General features: G+C 38.1%; 2 protein-coding genes and 1 non-coding gene across 3 annotated transcripts; 2 read left to right on the top strand and 1 right to left on the bottom strand.

Moving 5' to 3' along the window:
* Positions 1-11,579: 11,579 nt before the first annotated feature.
* Positions 11,580-11,686, bottom strand: LOC113707516 (small nucleolar RNA R71). Its single transcript, XR_003452244.1, has one exon. It is a non-coding gene; the product is annotated as a small nucleolar RNA R71 (small nucleolar RNA).
* Positions 11,687-14,793: 3,107 nt separating this feature from the next.
* On the top strand, positions 14,794-16,035 carry LOC113706885 (uncharacterized). The gene has a single exon (XM_027228930.2). The coding sequence runs from the start codon at positions 14,854-14,856 to the stop codon at positions 15,766-15,768; it is 915 nt and encodes a 304-aa protein (XP_027084731.1). The 5' UTR covers positions 14,794-14,853; the 3' UTR covers positions 15,769-16,035.
* A 2,756-nt stretch (positions 16,036-18,791) lies between these two features.
* LOC113706884 (uncharacterized) lies at positions 18,792-20,029 on the top strand. Its single transcript, XM_027228929.2, has one exon. The coding sequence runs from the start codon at positions 18,953-18,955 to the stop codon at positions 19,826-19,828; it is 876 nt and encodes a 291-aa protein (XP_027084730.2). The 5' UTR covers positions 18,792-18,952; the 3' UTR covers positions 19,829-20,029.
* The last annotated feature ends 2,953 nt before the right edge of the window (positions 20,030-22,982 follow it).

Below are 22,982 nucleotides of genomic sequence, written 5' to 3'. Positions count from 1 at the left end.
TGGCTGTAACTTCGTCACTAAAAATTGGCCTTGCGAATTTGAAAATCATGTTCGCAATTAGAAACTCAAACAGTAGCAAAATTGACATACTTAAGATTTGCCTTTTATATTTAGTTATTTGTTAGATTACAGTATTTGAGAATGTAGAATCTCAAAGTATACAATACAAATTTTGGGCTAAGGTTCTATATCCAAACTTTTACCCAAACAAGGTGGCTTCCTAATTAATACTACCTTTTGCTGTAAAAGCTTACTAATACAACCTTGTGTCTCAAGGATTAAAGTTCTGGTACTTTGCGACGAACCAACGAGTTTGATTTGTTACCATATCTGACCAACTATTCGGAGTTGTTAAAGGGTTAATCCAAAGGAAAAAAGACTTGGATACGTGTGTATCTAGGGTGAAAATATAACTACATTTGTAAAATCTTACGGGGGCAGAGTGCAATTTTTAAGAATCTATTCATTAATTTTGTTGATCTTTTGACCATAGATTATATAAACTAGTGTTCAAGACACCCTCGATATGTGTGAAATTACTTTTAAAAATATAGAATTTTTAATATAATTTTGTAAAAAAATTATAGAATTTTGTTGAATATATTTGTTAAAACCATTAAGTTGGCTAAAAAAATTAACCATAATAAACTATGTAACCATAACAAATAATAGTTACCTTTAATCATGATTGGTAGTTCTAAGAAAATTCAAGATTTATCAAATAAATTGAGAAAAAAAGTACATGTTAAAGCAAATATGTAATTACATGTTTATGTTATTAAAATTACTTTTTACACTGTTGGAATTTTTGAGGGGAGAGATGAGCTGAGGCATTACTAATGGATAGTTTATTAAGGGTAATTTAGCTAGAACATAAACCAATCAAATATGTTACATCAAACCATCTTTCCCCCGTACAACAATTAGTGGGTACACAAATTAGAAAAATGGGCGAACTTTTCTATAATTAAAAGGTCGAAGTTATGAGTACAAAGAAAAAAAAAAAATTTTTAAAAAGACGAAGTTATTTGAAGTAGAAGGTCTGCCCTCGAAGAGTTAGATAAGTAAATTACTCCTATATTCGTAGAAATTGCAAGCCTAAGCTTGGCCTTTTATGGAATAAGAGATGGTTGCACATCACTCCATTGTATAAGGATAAAATATGGGTAACAAATTAATAATGGCAGAATTATTTAACGCCAAATCCTGTACTCGTGCAGAAAGACTAGTGGAAAAACCACACCTTATAGGTGTGCAAATTTAAAAAAGAAGAAAAGGTAAAACTATTATGTAATGAAAAAAAGTACTTAGTAGTTATTAGTTCAAAAAAATTAAAAGAAAAAGAAGTTACTGAAAGTAGCTGGAAGTGTTGGTAAGTAGAGTGATGGGATGATTGTGTAGTTTTTTCTATCATGCAAGGGTAAAATTGAGGTAATTAATAATGACAGAATTTTTTTAACACCAAATCCAGGAAACGTGGATTATATATAAGAAGAAAACAAATGATGATAGAATATTTTAACGTCAAATTCAGGACTGGTGGTCCATTTATATAAAAGAAGATATATATTAGATGAGAACTGAACCACCATCAAAGTAAATAGATGCACCACTTACCTGTATGGATTTAGAACAAGTCTCGTATAAAAGCATATTGATGGAAGGCAAGATTTGAATCCTTGACCTCCTATTCCACAATTAATATGGTAGCCAACTCCTCTAAAGGGTGTTGGTTAAGCGATTCACAGTTTGACGACACCCTAAAACCTTTTTTCTACGCGACCACAATTATCTGAAAATAGAATTTTCTGCTGACGCCTGCACATTCTTTCGAATGGAAAAAAAAAGTTTGTTTATTCCCCGACTGATTATCATGAATAAGATATCATAAACTTGTTGTTGGGAAAGGGGTACCAATATAGACACACAATATCAGAATTAGCTCAGGATAAATTTCTCTTTCCTCAAGTACCAGTTAAAATGAAAATAAGCCAAATCACCAAGTAATAATACCAACAGTGATAATAAAATGTAAGAAAAATAAAAGGCACAGGACACCAAGATTTTTACGTGAAAAATCCAAATTGAAAAATATCACGGGACCTAGTCCAATTAAAAAGTCTCTACTATCACAATAATGGAAATACATAGGTTTATCTGAAATATTTAGATGACAATAATAGCACCAATATCAACCAAGCAAATCTGTTATAAAATCACCTCCCCAAAACTACGACTGTCAAAGAAGTGGGTTTGGAAAGATGTTACCAAATGAAGAGGAAATCGAAAATCTGAATCAGTAGATAAGTAGAGCTTGATGAGAGGATCTCGTGTGTAAAATTTCGTCTCAATCGGACTTCAAATCACCTTCCAATTGAAGCTTCAAAGTTTCTCTCTCTCTAGCTATTTCTCTCTCTTCGTGTCTTTCAAAAGAAATGCCGGCTGGCTCTTTTTCTTTTCTCGCACAAGCACCGAAGAAAAAAGGATTGCTACCTGCGGCTGCTGCTTGCCTTTTTAAGCTTGAGAAAACCCTCAAGTCTTAGTGCATATGTGGGTTGGCCCACAAATGGGCTGGCCCACCCAACAATTTCCCCCTCCAGCTCATTTGGGGGGTTCCATCAAACCTTTTTCTTGTCTGTAAAACAAGAGTTTCTCCTTAGGCAATGTTTTAGTAAACATGTCAGCACCATTATCATCTATGTGCACCTTCTCAAACGTCAACAACTTGGAATCCAGTACTTCCCGAATCCAATGATACCTCACATCAATGTGTTTGGATCGAGAGTGAAATGTAGAGTTCTTACACAAATGAATAGCGCTCTGACTGTCACAGTAAAGACTATACTTGTCTTGTTTCATACCCAACTCCTGAAGGAATTTCTGCAACCAAAGAGTCTCCTTACATGCTTCAGTGGTTGCAATATACCCTGCCTCCGTACTAGAAAGGGCAATACATTTCTGTAACTTATTTTGCCATGACACTGCTCCCCCTGCAAAAATCATCAAGTACCCAGATGTGGACATCCTATTATCAAGATCAACTGCCATATCTGCATCAGTGTATCCATCTAGCATGGTTTTACCATTGCCGAAACATAAACATAATCTAGAAGTTCCCTTGAGATACCTGAGAATCCATTTGACAGCATTCCAATGCTCCTTACCAGGATTAGAAAGATACCGACTGACCACTCCAACTGCATGAGCAATATCTGGCCTGGTGCAAACCATAGCGTACATCAAGCTATCAATGGCTAAAGCATAAGGAACCTTTTTCATGTCTTCTTTATCTTTCTCACTTATAGGACACTGCTTGATATTCAGTTTAAAGTGCCCTGTAAGTGGAGTTGAGACTTCCTTAGCCTTGCTCATGTTAAACCTGTTGAGTACTTTCTCAATGTATTTTTCTTGAGACAACCAGAGCTTCCCATTTTGCTTGTCACGTGAGATTTTCATCCCCAGTATCTGTCTAACCGGACCCAAATCCTTCATTGCAAAGGATTTACTTAACTCCCTTTTCAACCTGCCAATCTTCACAGTATCACGACCAACAATCAACATATCATCAACATATAGCAAGAGAATAACAAAATCACCATCTGAAAAGTTTTTCATGTAAACACAGTGATCAGATGTAGTCCTGTGGTACCCATGGTCTGTCATGAAGGAGTCAAACTTTTTATACCACTGTCTCGGTGCCTGTTTCAACCCATACAAGCTCTTCTTGAGACGACATACAAGATTTTCCTTACCACTTTCTTTGAACCCCTCCGGTTGCTCCATGTAGATCTCCTCTTCCAAGTCGCCATGCAGAAAGACTGTCTTCACATCAAGTTGTTCGATCTCTAAATTTAAACTGGCCGCAATACCAAGAACAACTCGAATTGATGACATTTTTACCACAGGAGAGAAGATTTCTTCAAAATCTATACCTTTCTTTTGACTGAATCCCTTCACAACCAATCTTGCTTTATACTTTGGTTGTGAAGTGTGCTCCTGAGTTTTCAACCTGTAAACCCATTTGTTCTTCAGAACTCTCTTACCCTTAGGCAATTTCACTAAGTCATAAGTACGATTCTCATGTAGGGACACCATCTCCTCTTGCATGGCTCGCAACCAGTCTTCTTTATTCTCATGCCCTAGAGCCTCACTGTAGGACTCTGGCTCTCCTCCATCTGTTAACAACAAATATTCATGAGGATTATACCTGTTAGAAGGTCTCCTCTCTCTGGTAGATCTTCTCAGCTCTTCTTGTGGTGGTGGTGGTGGTGGTGGTGGTGGTGGTGGCACCTCATGCTCAGGTTCATCAGCAATAGAATTATCACCATCATTAATTTTCTCTCTCTGCTCCGTCTCAGCTCTCCCTTGATTAAATCAACAGGTACTGGAATTGGATTTGGATCTGAATTTGAGCTAGTAGGAATGTCATCTGAGAATTTTGAATTATCACCTTTATCAATGTCTTCAATGGTTTGATCTTCAAAGAAGACAACATCTCTGCTCCTGATTACCTTCTTTTCAACAGGATCATACAGCCTATAACCAAAATTTTCATGTCCATAACCCAAGAAAATGCACTGTTTTGATTTTACATCAAGTTTTGACCTTTCATCTTTGGGGATATGAACAAATGCCCGACAACCAAAAACTCTTAAGTGCTTAAAAGACACATCTTTTCCCGTCCATACCCTCTCTGGGATATCACCATCTAGAGGAACTGATGGAGAAAGATTTATCAAATTGACTGCAGTCCTTATTGCCTCACCCCAAAGGATTTTGGTAGTTTAGCATTAGAAAACATACATCTGACTCACTCAGTGATGGATCTGTTCATCCTCTCTGCTACTCCATTCTCTTGAGGAGTTTTTGGCACAATATTCTCCAATCTAATCCCATTGGACTTGCAATAGATTTCAAAAGGTCCTCTGTACTCACCACCATTATCAGCACGTACACACTTTAATTGCTTACCAGTTTCTCTTTCAATTTTGCTATGAAAGTCTTTAAACACGTCCAAAACCTGATCTTTGGATTTGAAAGCAAAACACCAAACCTTTCTAGCAAAGTCATCAATAAAGGTTACAAAATAAACAGCACCACCAACAGACTTATCTTTCATATAGCAGACATTAGTGTGCACCAATTCTAAAGGATTCAATTTTCTAGATGGAAGAAAATTTTGAAATACAACTCTGTGTTGTTTTCCATAAATGCAGTCAACACAATATTTAAGTGCATTACCTCTAAATTCAGGTAGGAGCTGTTTGCGAACAAGTGTCTGAATCCCCTTTTCATCTATGTGTCCAAGTCGCCTATGCCAAAGGTCAATTGAGGAATCACGAACTGCGTTCACTTCTCCCTTCCTTAACTTGGCTTGCATCACGTAGAGAGTACTCTGCTTCTTTTCTCTCGCAACAACGAGATTTCCTTTGCTGAGTTTTCATTTGCCTCCATCTTGCAAACTATGGTAACCCTCATCGTCATGTTTTCCTGTAGAGATAAGATTAAGGCGAATATCAGGGACATGTCGAGCATTTTTTAATATCAGCTGGCACCCGGTATCTGTATCCAAATATATGTCTCCTATGCCAACAACTTTGCATGAGACTTCATTTCCCATCCTAACACATCTGAAATCTCTTTCGGTGTAGGTTGAGAAGAATTATCTGTGAGGAGTAACATGGTAGGATGCACCTGAATCAACTACCCAATCACTGTCATAATGAATAATATTCACCTGACCATCATCACAGAACACAAACATATCATCATGAGCTGCCACAATGTTGTAGTCTATTCATCACATTTTTGTTTCGTCTTTCCCTTTTTCTCAACCTGATCCCGTTTTAAGATTCTGCACTCCTTCATATAATGTCCATTCTTTTTACAATAATAGCATGCAACATTTTTTCGCGACTCAGACTTGCCTCTGGATTTGTCATTCCGGTTGTGGGGTCCTCTACTTTTACTTCTCCCTCTTCATTCTTTCTTTTCTGTCACCAGGGTCTGGGACTCATAGACAATTCCTTGTTCCTTTCTCCTGAACTCTTCATTCATCACGGCCTCTTTTGCAATAGCCATGGTCAACACACTATTTGGAGCTGAATTGCTGATAGAGACCACCATGGTTTCCCAACTATCCGGTAGTGAACTGAATAATAATAAAGCCCGCACTTCATCATCCAAGTTCAAATTTAATGTAATTGCCTAGTTTATTAATCCCTAAAAATTACTCAAGTGTTCAGTCATATCTTCCCCATCCTTATATCTCATTCGAGTAATCTGCTTCAGACAACTAGTCTTGTTCAAATATGTTTTTCTTTCGTACATACTCTCAAGGTTTTTCCATAATATATCAGCTCTGGTGTCATTAGCAAAATGTTGAAAAATACTTTAACCAATCCATTTTCTAATATTATCAACAGTTTTTCTGTGCATATTGGCCCATTTTTCATCACTCATATCACTTGGTTTGCCTTTATCCCCTAAAACAGGTTCAAATAAATCTCTACAATACAGGTAGTCTTCCATTCTAGGCTTCCAAATCGAATAATTAGTAGCATTTAATTTTATCATGCAACCACTATCCGAATCATCCATTTTAACAGGTACAATTGAGCAGCCTAACCTGACTGTTCTGATGCCACTTGTTGGGAAAGGGGTACCAATATAGACACACAATATCAGAATTAGCTCAGGATAAATTTCTCTTTCCTCAAGTACCAGTTAAAATGAAAATAAGCCAAATCACCAAGTAATAATACCAACAGTGATAATAAAATGTAAGAAAAATAAAAGGCACAGGACACCAAGATTTTTACGTGAAAAATCCAAATTGAAAAATATCACGGGACCTAGTCCAGTTAAAAAGTCTCTACTATCACAATAATGGAAATACATAGGTTTATCTGAAATATTTAGATGACAATAATAGCACCAATATCAACCAAGCAAATCTGTTATAAAATCACCTCCCCAAAACTACGACTGTCAAAGAAGTGGGTTTGGAAAGATGTTACCAAATGAAGAGGAAATCGAAAATCTGAATCAGTAGATAAGTAGAGCTTGATGAGAGGATCTCGTGTGTAAAATTTCGTCTCAATCGGACTTCAAATCACCTTCCAATTGAAGCTTCAAAGTTTCTCTCTCTCTAGCTATTTCTCTCTCTTCGTGTCTTTCAAAAGAAATGCCGGCTGGCTCTTTTTCTTTTCTCGCACAAGCACCGAAGAAAAAAGGATTGCTACCTGCGGCTGCTGCTTGCCTTTTTAAGCTTGAGAAAACCCTCAAGTCTTAGTGCATATGTGGGTTGGCCCACAAATGGGCTGACCCACCCAACAGTAAGATTATTAATGCTATGTTAAATTTTGTCAACTTCGTCCTTGCTGATTCAACTTGAGTGTAGTGGAAGAATATGGCTTGATGAAATGCTAACTCTAACTTGTACAGGATAAGATTATTAATGCTATGTTAAATTTTGTCAACTTCGTCCTTGCTGATTCAACTTGAGTGTAGTGGAAGAATTTGGCTTGATGAAATGCTAACTCTAACTTGTACAGGATAAGAAACGTTCGGTCTAGATGTTATATTTTGCTCTATTTCAGAAATAAATAAAAATCTTTGTGCCAATCTTAATCTTCGAATTTCTATGGGAGACAGCAAATTCACACTACACATAAGCATGCAAATAGCTACTATAAGAGTTAAGAGTGATGGTAAACATAAGTGTTTGTGCAAATTGCAAAATCACATTGTAGGGACGTCCGTCCAACTCTCTCTTTATGCATGTGATTTCAACCACTCCCTTTTCTCGTACGCGCTTCTAAACTTAAACCCTCTTTCGATTGAGTGTCACCCTAGGCCTATAAAGAATTGCCATTTCTTGTGTCCAGGACACTCACAATTCAGAAACATTCTGATCATCATGGCTACTCACAAAGTTTTGAGTTTTGTCTTCTTTGTTTTGTTGGGCATAGCAAATATGTTGTGAATGCCGATCACTCCTCACTTTTGAAGGAGGTGGCTACAATGAGGGATAAGGTGGTGTCACGGTAGGAGTTGGCTTAGACCATGGTACTGGGGCTGGCGGAGGAGGCAATTATGGCAGTGGTGATAGTGTAGGAGGTGGAGGTGGTTATGGTGTAGGAGGTGAAGCTGGTGGAGGCTATGGGAAAGGAGGCGGTACAGGAGCAAGGATGATTATGGTGGAGGAGGCTAGGGAGGAGGAGGCTGCAAAAAGGGTGGCGGTGCAAGTGCTAAAGGAGGTGAAGCTGGTAGAGGCTATGGGAATGGAGGCGGTGCAGAAGTAGGGGGTGGTTACGGAGGAGGAGGCTATGGAAAGAGAGGCAGTGAAGCTGGTGGAGGCTATGAGAAAGGAGGCGGTGCAGGAGCAGCGGGTGGTTATGGTGGAGGAGGTGAAGGTGGAGAAGGCTATGGAATGGGTGGTGGTGCAGGGGCTAAAGGAGGTGAAGCTGGTGGAGGCTATGAGAAAGAAGACGGTGCAGGAGCAGGAGGTGGTTATGGTGGAGGAGGTGAAGGTGGAGGTTATGGGAAGAGGACTTAAGAGTCTTTCAATTCTTTCACTCCCTCACCAGTTGGAACCTAGATAGAATCTCCTTCCAGCTTCCCCTTTAGCTCTTGAAGGAAATCAAGGGTACACCAAGATACAAACTCAATCCTTCCCATGATTTCTTTAGGTGGAATCACTTCGGCAATGGGGGTTTCAACTCAAAATCTGCTTATAATCTCTGCAAAAACCCTCCCTTATTTCCAATCAATACTAGAGCTCCATCCCCCTTTTGCTAGATCTGGAAAGTTAATACCTCTTCAAAAGTCAAGCATTTCCTTTGGCTAGCCTCCCAGGATAGACTTTCTACAAAAAGTCTTCTCACCCACCGTACAATTCTTTCCGAAGCCTCTTGCCCATTTTGTGACACTCCTTCTGAAGATTCATATCACGTACTAAGACTTTGTCCCCAAGCAACCACCTTTTGGCTTAAACTCACCACACCCTCTAGAACCTGTCTCCAGACCAACTCGGATTTCTATTCCTGGATCAAGGATGGATGCTTCTCCACCATTCCTTCCCCTTACAACCTTATTCCTTGGAGAACCATCTTTCGCTTTGGTTGTTGGATCTTTTGGCAGGCTCGCAACGCCAAGATCTTTCAAAAAAAAAATGTGTTGATCTTGTCAAGTTTTGCCTCCACTATGCCCATGAATTTTTCCTACTAGGACCTGGTTCTCATATCTCCAAATCCCCTAGATAGGAAAAATTCGAATCCCCTTTGCTATAGGTTTTGCCAAACTCAACACTGATGGTTCAGTCTCTAGACCAGCAAACCAGGCAGGAGCTGGCGGCATAATTCGTGACTTAAATGGGTTATGGATTACAGGCTTTGTAAGAAATTTAGGCTCCTATTTCGTTCCTTCTGCAAAATATTGGGCTCTTAGAGATGGCTTACAACTTGCAAAAAACCTCGACATCCCCTCTCTTGAAGTGGAGATGGACTCTTTGATTATTATCTCCTTATGTAAGTCAAATAACCTTATTTCTCATGAACTTTCACCTATTATTCTTGACTGCAGAGAGCTGTTGATGATAGGGAGTAATTTGTTAATAATTTTATAGTTAATTTCCCTCTTTATCCTTGTCAAATATTATTTTAATTGTTGAAGTATACTTATATTTGGTATTTGAACCTAATTACAGGAAGCGAAGCAAAAAAGTGCTAAAAAGGGAGACTTTCTTGAGAAAATGCTTTGCACGTGGGAAGCTTCTAGAATATTTACAAATCTAGCTCCAAGTTATGCTACAACTTATTCCTTTCCTTTTGCTGACTAGTAGTTTACTAGTATTAGGTAGTTTACTAACATTAGGAAACAAGAAACAAGGAACATTCGGTAGTTGTTTTATCTTTGTTTTCTTTTCCTTATTCGAGATGAGACTGACTAGACTATATTCTAGTCATTATGGAGATTAGAGAGTCTCTTTTTCGTCCTTCTAGAGGCCGCAAGATAGGAGCATAATTTTCTCTTCATTCCTTTACTTTTTGCATGAAACATAAAACATCGTGGGGGGCACACGATTTAATGTTCATGAATTCCACTTGTTGGCCTGAGAACTTCTCCATGAGGCGTGGCTAAGTTCCTAATCTAGTCAGAGATCAATTCAACGACGCAGTTTCGAATATCTGTGAGATCGAATTAATCTCAACTCATTCCTTCAATTTATTGATATTTGTGCATTCTCTATTTTAATTTCTAGAGATTATTTCGTTAACTGAATATCTAGGGCCCGATGTTTAAAGTGACCTAATAATATATTGCTAAATTAATTAACTAAATCCGTAATTGTTTAGTCGATTAATATTAGTAGTAACTAGCGTTTACGCACGTCAGGAAAACATACAATTTAATTTAAATAACCCTCTTAGTGTGTTATTAATTAAGGTTATGCTTTTCTAATTCTTAATGCAATTGAAAAATTAAATCTTATAGTCGTACTTAGGGTTATTTCCCGGTTAGGGTGATTAATGGTCGTACCTTGGTCATTAATAAACTAAGAAAAAGTTGGTCGTCAGAGTTTATTGACAACTATAACTAACCTGTTAATGAATTGAGCAAACCATCTATGCATCAATAATCGAATAAATGGACTGTGTCTGCGAGGTTATATCTTTGACTAGAGATTGTCTACCATTAGTTTAATTCCTGCTTACTTTCATGAATTATTTTTATTAATTGGATTATTTATTTATTTTTATCTCTGTTTGAGTTGTTTAATTATTCCTGATTTTATAAAAATCCCCCGCTCTCCATACTTTAGAAGAAACAAATTTTTCCCAACCTCTGTGGATTCGACTCTACTTACCACTATACACAAAAATTATATTTTCTTGAGTAGGTAATTATTATTGCACACACTCGACAACCTGTCAATTTTTTACGCCGTTGTAGAGGACTGGCGTTGGTTTATTTGTTTCTTTCTGAGTTTACCTTATTTCGTGTTATTTTGTTTCTTGGTATTTTTGGTTGTTTATGCCTCGTTCTTCTCGCATAGGAAATTTGGTGTATATTCCTGAAATAGAGAAGACAACATGTAGGTTAAGGAAGGAGACCAGGGAACAAAGAGAGGAACAGCCATTCGTTGCATCCTTAGAGGAATCTTCAAGTGATCATTCGAGTGATTCTGAAAAAGAGGAAATCACCATGGCCAACAATTGGACATTAAAGGAGTTGGTTGCTCCTGATTTAACTCAGAGTCACTACGCATTACTTTCCCGCACTTAAATGAAAATACTCATTTTGAATTAAAATCTGGACTAATTCACCTCTTACCTTCTTTCTATGGTCTTTCAGGTGAAGAGCCCCACAAGCATCTGCAATAATTTGATGTGGCATGCTCGAATACGAAGCCCCCTGGGATTACGGAAAAACAAATAAAGTTAAGGGCATTTCTCTTTTCTCTAAAGGACTTGGCAAAAGATTGGCTATGCTATCTGCTAGCAGGTAGTATCACAACTTGGGCGCAATTGAAAAAAAAGTTCTTAGAGAAGTATTTTTCCGTCTTTCGAGCTGCAAGTTTGAGAAAGGAAATATGTGGTGTTAAGTAGCAATCGGGGAAGACCTTGTATGACTACTGGGAGAGATTCAACAAATTATGCACGAAATGCCTGCAACATCAGATAAATGAGCAATTATTAATTCAATATTTTTACGAGAGTCTTTACTTATCTGACAGGAATATTATTGACGTCGCGAGTGGTAGAGCACTGGTGAACAAAACTCCTGGGGAGGCATGGGAATTGATTGAGAGAATGGCAGAAAATTCACAACAATTTGGCTCTCGAGAAAATCTTCCTACTCGTCGAGTGAATGAGGTTGAAATTTCCTTATTTCAACAATAATTATCTGAACTGACCTCTTTTGTTCGACAATTGGCTGTAGAAAATGCACAGCAAGCCAAGGTGTGCGGAATCTGTACTAATATAGGACACTCCACTGATATGTGCCAAATGATTCAAGAGAAAAATGCTGAACAAGTCAGCATGGCTAGCAAAATGCTCGCGCCATAGAGGCAATATGATCCATACTCTAACACCTATAATCCTGGTTAGTGGGACCACCCGAACTTGAGTTATGGCGGGAACCGATAGCAAAATTTTGATTAAAATAGACAGCAAGAGTTCCAACCACAATACCAGTCAAAATCTCAACCTTCATTTTCTAATTCAGGAAGCTCCTTAGAAGATATGGTCAGAAGTTTTGTTGCAAATGCTGCTCAATTTCAACAAGACACGAGGTCATGCATGCAAAATCTGAAAACCAAGTGAGTCAAATGGCAACTGCAATTAACCGCCTGGAATCTCACGTTTTTGGAAAGTCACCATCTCAATCTGAAACTAACCCAAAGAATGTAAGTACTATGACTCTGAAGAGTGGGAAGAAAGTTGAAGGACCTAAGTCAGTGATTCCCAAGGATAAAAGTGAAGAGCACATTGAGAAAGAACTTGAAAAAGAAGGAGGAGGAGCAAATATAAGCCCTAAGGAGGTAAATTCTGACTTTATCATTAAGAATAGATCTAATATTCCCCCTTTTCCTTGCAGGTTGGAGAAACCAAGTAAATCAGACAAGGAGAATGAGATCTTGGAGATGTTCAAAAAGATCGAAATAAACATTTCTCTATTAGATGCAATCAAGCAAGTGCCAAGATATGCTAGATTTTTTAAGGATTTATGTGTCAATAGGAAGAAACTAAAGGGAGATGAGAGAGTAGTTATGGAGAAAAATGTGTCTGCAGTACTACAAAGGAAACTTCCACCTAAATGTGGGGATTTGGGTATTTTTGAGATTTACCTGCATGAAGTAAGTCAAAAGCATGTTGCACAGGACAACTATACGTGTAACAAAATAAAGAAACGAAAAGCCAACAAATCACATCCAAGTTCCTTCTTGTTACTTTCAGCTTTGAAAAATTTTCCTCATTTCGACTAAAATATCGATGTTTTAGTCTGACAAGTCAAGTCACTTGGGCCCTTTTACTAGTTTCCTGACTTTTGCGGTTGGATATCCTCTCAAGTGTACTAGATCGATGCATCGCAGGCAGAGATGTCAACAAGTTTCCATATACAATATCATTTTATTTATACTTGAAATTGGATCCTATCGGTTTGCTTGCACTGACATTTTGGAGCTTGGTCTGCGTTTTCATTTCCATTAGGCAATTATCATACACAATAGGATGTCAACGTTAAGTACTAATTGTGAGAGTCTTAGAGACAATTAATAATAAAAAAATTGGTGACAATCTTTTACTTTTGCTTTTAAACTGTTGAAAGATATAACCTTACGCGTACTTAATTCTTAAAAAAGTATATATACTCATAAACCTATGAAAAAAGATGTTTTGGCTATTGAAACTCTTGACTTTAGGTTGTTGATAATTGTCGGCAGCAAATTACAATCTTGTCATAAACCAGACGCGTGGATAATTGTCGGCAGCAAATTACAATCTTGTCATAGCACTTTCAAAGAAGAGATTTTGGTTGTTGAAGCACTTGACTTTAGGTTGTTGATGAATTACAATCTAAACCTGAATAACCAATAAGCTTCGTGTCCATTTATATTTTGATATATAAGTAATTGATTGACAAAATAATTTGACAAATCAAGTAATCATCATATAGATTTCTAAGGTAACCCTCAGCTATCTTAGTTTTAGACGAAGCGATGTTTTTGCATTGTAACCAATATAAAGTATCAAGGGGGATAACTTAAAAAAAAATCTTGGGGCTATTTTCCAAATTTACAATTATCGCTAAGTTTCCTAGGATGAAAGTATTTAACCCTAAAAAGCAAAATGTCGTCTAATAATATTTGGATATCTGAATCTGCTACAGACCACTGCATGATGAAGCTCCATTAGAGTGAAGTTGAAGGGATTCATATTTGGCATTGTACTGAATGTAATATTATTTGGTGCTATCCACAATTCTCCAACAGTTAAGGATCATAGACATAGAACAAATATTAGGAGATACAAAAATTTCATGACAAGATTTTTGGCTAAGACTTGATTACTATTTCTTCCAACAAGAGATTTAACTATCTGTCCGTCACCAGGGTCCAGGACATTCTTTGAAGTGGGAAATAAATCAAGTTTGTTTATTCACCGACGCATCATGTACATTATGATATCATACGCTTCAAAGATTAATTAGAAATGCTATACCTATCACCTACGTTTGTCAATGTTGTCATTGGTGAGTGGAATGGAAAAAATATGGACTTCCAAGAGTTTAGACTAGCCCCTACAGGGTAGTCGAACGGTCCGCTTTCCCCTTTTAGGATATGGCGACCTTCCTGGCAATCAGGGTTCGAGTCCCGCTGTTAACGCGTTCGGGGGATGGGGCCTTTTCATTCGGACCGGAGTGGAATTAGTCGGGTCTCGTAAAAATTGACCCGGACACCCACTCCGTCAGAAAAAAAAAAGAGAGAAAAAAAAAAGTCAAGAGTTTAGACTAACTCGAACAGGATAGCAAAGATTAGGACTGGAATTTTCTTTTGTTTCAGAAATCCGTCAAAAAGCTGTGTACCAATCTTAATCTTCTAAGCTCTATGGGAGACAGCACAAATTGAGAGTGATGGTAAACTTAGGTGTGTATTTGTGCAAATTGTAAAATCACATCGTGGGGACGTGGCGTAAATTAAGTTTTGTTTATGCATGTGATTTCAACCACTCCCTTTTCCGACACTTTTAAACTTAAACCCTACTTCATTTGAGTACCATCCCTATAAATAGCTGCCGTTTCTTGGATTCAGTACACTCACAACTCAGAAACATTCTAAACATCATGGCTACTCACAAAGTTCTCAGTTTTGTCTTCTTTGTTTTATTGGGCATAACAATATGTTGTGAATGCAGATCACTCCTCACTTTTGGAGGAGGAGGCTACAACGAGGGCTCAGGTGGTGTTACAGGAGGGGGAGGCTTTGGCCATGGTATTGGTGGTGGTTATGGAGCTGGAGGTGGAACTGGTTATGGCCACGGTGGCGGTGCAGGCGCCGGGGGTGGTTACGGTGGAGGAGGCCATGGAAACGGTGGAGGTGCAGGAGCCGGAGGTGGTTATGGTGGAGGAGGCTATGGAAAGGGTGGCGGTGCAGGAGCTGGGGGTGGTTATGGTGGAGGAGGTGAAGGCGGAGGAGGCTATGGAAAGGGAGGTGGTGCTGAAGGTGGAGGTGGTTATGGAAAGGGCGGCGGTGTAGGAGTAGGGGGTGGTTATGGAAAGGGTGGCGGTGCTGGAGCAGGAGGTGGTTATGGTGGGGGAGGTGAGAGCGGAGGTGGCTATGGAAAGGGAGGTGGTGCTGGAGGTGGAGGTGGTTATGGAAAGGGTGGCGGTGCTGGAACAGGAGGTGGTTATGGTGGAGGAGGTGAAGGTGGAGGTTATGGGAAGGGTGGCGGTGCTGGAGTTGGAGGTGGTTACGGTGGAGGAGGTGAGGGTGGTGGAGGCTATGGGAAGGGGGGTGGTGTAGGTGGTGGAGCCGGTGGTGGTAGTGGTGGAGGTGAAGGAGGTGGTAAGGGTGGCGGTTATGGAGCTGGAGGTGAACATGGTGGAGGTGCTGGAGGAGGTTATGGAGGAGGAGGAGCTAGTGGAGGTGGATATGGCAGCGGTGGAGGAGCAGGTGGTGGACACGGAGGTGGTTCTGGTGGTGGCTATGGAGGTGGCGCTGGTGGCGGTTCAGGCTATGGTGGTGGACATGCACGCTGAGAACCAATGCGTGCATTTTATATCTACGCTTTGTTAGAGTGCTTCCCAACAATAAGTATTATCTAAGCATCTGTTTTCATTTGCCGGATAAATTCAGAATTTCATGGATTTCAGCTCTGAAGAGTTTTAAGTGTTTTGGTTATTCAGCTGTTCCCTTGGCTGCTGATCAATGTAACCGCACTTAATAACTGGTGGTCATTTTAAATATGTATCCCTTTTTCATGTTTCCAAAAGTAACAATAATAAAGATCTGTACCCCTTGTTTAATCTAGTAGATCTTCTCTCTTATGTTTGCTGATTAATTACCCGGCATAACTCAAGAAGTTCGATATATATATATATAGACATTTCACTTTCATGAAGCATGGCAAATAAACATATATGTAATACAACATGGTGAATGTGTGTGTGTGCTGTTTATGTGTGTGTTAAAGATTGTCGATACAGTGGCAAATGACAAAGGAGATTATTGTTGCACCTAAACATATGACCTAAAGGGTGAAGACCACAAGTGATGGTGTTAGGATGGATTTTGTGTATCCATATCTACACCAAACCATTCTTCTTCCTCCTCATTAACATCATATCCTTTCAGTTTCACGTGTCTTTGAATATGAGACTATTTGAAATAATTACTATAACATTTTTTGTATCTCTTAGGTTACAAGTCAAAGGAAAAAGTTCAGGTCATCAACTTAAATTTGCGACGGTCGGCAAAATCTCTCTGAACTCAATATATATGACTTTTTTTTTCAAAAAAAAAAAAGAGAGATCAATAATAATTTCTTTGCTTACTCTTTTGATAACTGGAACTCATGATCAATCAATTATAAGTCAAGCGTTTCACTAATTAGATTGCACCTGTGAATAAAATTATTTAGTAACATTCCTTCTACTTATAGAAGAAGACTAGTGTGAAGGAGTTAGTTAACATGGTCTTTGTAGAAGAAGTGAAGTAAGGAAGATATTGGCTGTAACTTCGTCGGTAAAAATTGGCCTTACGAATTTGAAATTCATGTTAGCAATTAGAAACTCAAACAGTAGCAAAATTGGCATACTTAAGATTTGCCTTTTGTACTGAGTTATTTGTTAGATTACGGTATTTGAGAATGTAGAATCTCAAAGTATACAATACAAAATTTGGGCTAAGGTTCTATGTCCAAACTTTTACCCAAACAAGGTGGCTTACTAATTAATGCAACCTTTTGCTGTAAAAGCTTACCAATACAACTAGGGGTGGCAACTATGCAATTACATGTTTACGTTATTAAAATTACTTCATAGACGGGTATGAATAAATTTAGTTAAATGGATTGATTTACCACCTCTATCCATGACTAACATACTCACCAGGTTCACAATCTACCTTGAACAGTTAATATTCCTCTACCGGTCATAGGTTAAAGATTGAGAAAGTAAGAGTTTTCATAATTCAATTGCGATTAGTCAAGGATTGAGAATGCAAAGCGTTCTACAAAGTTAAATCCTAACTTAATAATACCAAATAAAAACTTCGATTTACCTGTGGTCCACAGGTAAATCGAAGCCTATTTTTAATTTAGTATGGCCGGCAAAGTTGCTCGGCTGTTAGCCATAGTCACACAGGTTTCTTGTAATTTTAGGTCGTGGTATTGATGAAAACTGTTTATGATCTGTGAGGAAATTAAGAAGGGTACTATGAGTAAACTTTATCTCAATATTTATGTATCAATTAATAAAAAAAAATGGTTTTCAAGATTTGATTGCTTCAAGTCAAATGCTTGATGCAATAGAGAACTACACTTTGAATTTGTGAACTTCAGAATAGCTTTAGTACGTCTCTTTTTTAACTTAACTATGACTTTATTAACAATAGGTTAGTGATATATAAGTCAGCTGATATATAAGTTATCATTTTTAATAAATATTGCACATTTCTAGTATTCTATTAATTTTTAAATTAATAACGTTGAAGTTCATGGGCTTACACTCGAGGCTTTCACCTTGTCCAAAAACAGCATAAAACGTCCTATCCATGCCACTGCCTTTTACACATTGTTACAAATTTTAATTATTGCTAACTTCGTGACCATAAAAATATTAAATGATTAAGCAATGAAAAAAGAAAGAAAGAAAATTATCTAATTTTTTGATATCTACATCTGCTAGGCGACTACATGCCTAAGCTCTATTAAAATCAAGTTGAAGGGATTCACATTCGGCTTTGAACTGAGAGTTACATAGCCATGTCCAAGTCCAATAGGTCAATCGTCAGTGGCTATCCACAAATATTTTTTTTTTTTTTTTACGTAACGATACTTCTAATCTAACCTAATCTACTCCTACTGAAGGAAGCCTACTCTAGGAAGTGGCCCAACTGAGTCGAGGGAACTTGATGAGGGTTGAACCACTATTAAATCAGATAGGGTGCATCATACATTCATACGGATTTAGAACAAGTCTCATATAGAGACATATTGACGGGAGGCATGGTTTAAACTCTTAATCTCCTACCTCACAATTAATAATTAATGTGGTAGCCAACTCCTCTAGAGGGGAGAGTTGGTTAAGCGATCCACAATTCGATGACACCCTAAAACCATTTTTCTACGAGATCACAATTATCTAAAAATAGAATTTTCTGCCGACGCCTGCACATTCTTTCAAATGGGAAAAAAAAAAAGTTTGTTTATTCACCGACTGATCATCATGAATAAGATATCATATACTTGTAAGATTATTAATGCTATGTGCAATTTTGTCAACTTCATCCTTGCTGATTCAACTTGAGTGAAGTGGAAAATTTGACTTGATGAAATGCTAACTCTAACTTGTACAGGATAAGAAACGTTCGGTCTAGATGTTATATTTTGCTCTATTTCAGAAATAAAATAAAAATCTTTGTGCCAATCTTAATCTTCGAATTTCTATGGGAGACAGCAAATTCACACTACACGTAAGCATGCAAATAGCTAATGTAAGAGTTGAGAGTGATGGCAAACATAAGTGTCAGTGCGAATTGCAAAATCACTTTGTAGGGACGTCCGTCCAACTCTCTCTTTATGCATGTGATTTCAACCACTCCCTTTTCTCGTACGCGCTTCTAAACTTATACCCTCTTTCGATTGAGCATCAGCCCGGGCCTATAAAGAGCTGCCATTTCTTGTATTCAGGACACTCACAATTCAGAAACATTCTGATCATCATGGCTACTCACAAAGTTCTGAGTTTTGTCTTCTTTGTTTTGCTGGGCATAGCAATATGTTGTGAATGCCGATCACTCCTCACTTTTGAAGGAGGTGGCTACAATGAGGGCCCAGGTGGTGTCACGGTAGGGGTTGGCTCTGACCATGGTACTGGGGCTGGCGAAGGAGGCGGTTATGGCAGTGGTGGTGGTGTAGGAGGTGGAGGTGGTTATGGTGGAGGAGGTGAAGCTGGTGGAGGCTATGGGAAAGGAGGCGGTGCAGGAGCAGGGGGTGGTTATGGTGGAGGAGGTGAAGCTGGTGGAGGCTATGGGAAAGGAGGCGGTGCAGGAGCAGGGGGTGGTTACGGTGGAGGAGACGAGGGAGGAGGAGGCTATGGAAAGGGTGGCAGTGCAGGAGCTGGAGGAGGTGAAGCTGGTGGAGGCTATGGGAAAGGAGGCGGTGCAGGAGCAGGGGGTGGTTATGGTGGAGGGGGTGAAGGTGAAGGAGGCAATGGAAAGGGTGGCGGTGCTGGAGCTGGAGGCGGTGAGGGTGGTGGAGGCTATGGGAAGGGCGGTGGTGTAGGTGGTGGAGGTGGATATGGTGGTGGAGCAGGTGGTGGTTATGGTGGAGGGGGTGAGCATGGAGGAGGTTATGGTGGAGGAGAAGGAGGTGGTAAGGGGGGTGGTTATGGTGGAGGTGAAGGAGGTGGTAATGGTGGTGGTTACGGAGCTGGAGGTGGACATGGTGGAGGTGCTGGAGAAGGTTATGGAGGAGGAGAAGCTAATGGAGGTGGATATGGCAGCGGTGGAGGAGCAGGTGGTGGACACGGAGGTGGCTATGGAGGTGGTGCTGGTGGTGGTTCAGGCTATGGTGGTGGTGGTGGTTATGCACCTTGAGAACCCATGCATGCAATTTAAATCTAAGTTTACGTGGCAAACTTACCAATAATATGTACTAGTATCTTATAAGCGTATCATTATCTGTTTTCTCTTTTGCCTCTTTAATTCAGATTTCATGGATTTTCAATTCTTAAGAGTGAAGAGTTACTATAGTCAGTCAGCTCTACTGAACTTAATATTTAGTGTTTGTTCAAGGCATCTTCCTCGTCTAATCCTGTAGTATTTTCTTTTGAAGATCATTTCTGTTATGGTTGCTAACCAAGATAAAATTGATAATCTTGAATATGGACTTTCTGACCATAACTTCCACTAGACTTCATGAAGCGAATTCAAAAGACTGAGACAATCATAAATTGAATGGCATCAAATATACAGATGATCTCTAGTTCAGTTGGCAGCAAAATTGTGCCTAGTTATGCCTAGCTCTTAATCCAAATTATTGTCCAACACTCTGAAAGTCTTTACTTTTTTTCCCTGATACCATTCCAATGCATACTAAATGGGAAATCTATGGCTTCATTTGGATTGCATTTTTCTGAATTTTTTTGTAAAAAAATTATTGTAACGATTTGATATATGTGAGGTAACAGGTGATTGAAAAATGTGTTCATGAAAAATATAGTAATTTATTTTTACTTTCCATTTTCCTCCCATCACTCTCTTCACTTTTGCACGTTCGAGAAGGTTGTGTTTCTTAATCATGTCGACTTCTCCATCATCTTCCATCTTCCCCATGTTAAAGGGGAATTTTTCTGCATAATATTCTAGGACCTTTCTTTCTATTGTGGTGCCTGCAACAGTAGATACATGTTAGTCCATTCCATCAAAATATGGACCATAATGAGCAGAAGAATAGTGAGACTGCTAATTTGCTCAAAAACAAGTAGATGTAATGGATGCCGGATGCACCATCTCAGTTCTGATCTCTAACAGAACCTGTACAATTCCATTCCACCATGAGAAAGTTACCATGCATAACCGATGCCTTGTAAAATTACAAAGATTCATAGAAGGAAGGCTGCAAGAGCAAAACGCCTCAAAAAGTTTAAATTCAATCTCGTGCCTGTGTAGAAATCTAGCATAGTTATGAGTTGGGATGCTAATTTCAAGTATCAAGATACACAAGCTAGCGGGATGTTAAACCATACTATAACACAAAGAAGGGTAACAGTGCAAGAAGAAGAAGCTCCATCAGCAACATTCCAATGGTTCGATTGAGTGAGAATTCCTCGATCGAGTTCATCCATGACTATGATCACCAGTTGCTTGGAAATTTCTATTGAGCCTGCAGGTGATCCCTGCATCATCAGGTCTTGGGCTACTGTCCTCTTTCCTGTTCAAATTGAGGAGGAAGTTTTATAACAACCTTCTGTTATTTCTTACTTCTTTTGTCATTTCGCTTTTTTTTTCGTTCCCTAGTCACTAAATGTTACCTTGTGCTGCTGCAAAATTTTTTTCCCTTTTTTTTTACTTACTTTTCCCCATATGGTTCCAGTAATTATTAGATTATCGTATCATGCACATAACTTGATTTTGCTTAAATATCTATTCTAGTGATAGAATTAAGAATCTCCAAAATATCAGGATAATTGATGGTAAACGCTAGTGGTTTAGAACAATTTTAAGCGTTATCAAATGGAGCTTCTCCTAACATATTATCTAAGTAATTTGTTTACTTTTAAAATTTTAATTAGAAATTTAATTCAATTAGTATAAATTTAATACTGTCTTGTATTTTCTTTTTGTTAAGAATTTTTCTTTTTCTCCTGTGAGACAAGAAACCAAAGACTTTCTTTGTTTAATATATGCAGTCATTAAGCTTACATCTTGCTTTGATTCAAAGATGTGACTTATTTAAGTGGCCTCCTCATCTAATTTAAGTTATTGTCATAAAGAAGCAATTTCTTGCTTTAATTACTATATATTTGATGTAATTACAGTATTAAAATTGTTAAAAATTACTAGTCCCTGGTTGCTTTCATCAAAATAAGTTAAAATTACAAAACCTTTGAAACTAACAAAAGGGTTTAAATTATATATTAAAGAAACTTAGGATTTGAACCCTGTGCTTAACAGGAAGAGTTCTAAACCAACTTGAGTGGTGGCAGAGAAAAAAATTTAATAAATAAGTGCCTAAGCCTTTTAGTGTATTAACCACCAAAATCTATATTTATATAACCTTGTCTCCCCTTGTGCCTTATCCTCATTGTTACTTGAGTTCAATATTTTGCTATACCTACATTCCCATATTAGAGCAAGTAGTAAGCCTACTACTCTATTAGTGGTTGAACCAAATAATAGGAGTACCTTGCTTACTAGGTGTCTATCATTTTCTACACCAAATCTTTCTTCCTCCTAACTAACATCGTACCTGCTCAGTTTTACATCGTCTTCGATCTTTTAGAGTACAAGTTAAAGGACAAATTACTGGTTATTAACAAGTGGGAAAGCAATCTTCATAGCCATGGCAAATTTAGACACCATACTGAAGAGAGGTATAGTGTCTAATGCAAAATAAATTGCAAAGTTCGCCAACCTCTCTGTAGATAATAAATGAAAGACCTCACAAACTTTTAAGTAAAATTACCTGGCAGTATTCCTTCCTAGATACAGAGGAAGATTGTGTTAAAATTTCGCTCAGAAAATCGCTTAGTCTTTTATAGATGACAATATTTCCCCTTGATTTTAGCCAAATGTTGGTTTCATGTTAGGAAAACATTATAATCTTATTTAAATAAACTCTAGTAGTGTGTTTATTGATTAGAACAGGGTTTTTCTAGTTTCTAATGTAATTAAGAAATTAAATTCTACGAGTTTACCTAGGGTTATTTCTTGATTATAAAAGTAGTTACCAAACGTATCTTAACTATCGAGATGGTAAGAAAAAGTTGGTTATCATCACTTATTTGGTAATTATAACCTGTTTATTAATGGATAGATGAAATAATTATTGCATCGATGATCAGTTGCATAAACCACTTTCGAAGTTATTTCCTTGGCTAGAGTTTGCGTATTGTTGATTTAATTTTAATTCTCTTTTATTTGTCAGTTCTTCTTTAAGTAGTTTGTTTAGTTTAATTTCAATTTTTCAAAACCCTCTTTTAGTTCTCACTTGGAAAGAAACCAATTTTTTCCAATCCCTATGGAGACG

Source organism: Coffea arabica, chromosome 8c (assembly GCF_036785885.1).
Source record: "Coffea arabica cultivar ET-39 chromosome 8c, Coffea Arabica ET-39 HiFi, whole genome shotgun sequence".
Lineage (NCBI taxonomy): Eukaryota > Viridiplantae > Streptophyta > Magnoliopsida > Gentianales > Rubiaceae > Coffea > Coffea arabica.
The sequence above is the reverse complement of the archived record's forward strand: the minus strand, read 5'-3'. Positions and strand labels throughout refer to the sequence as shown.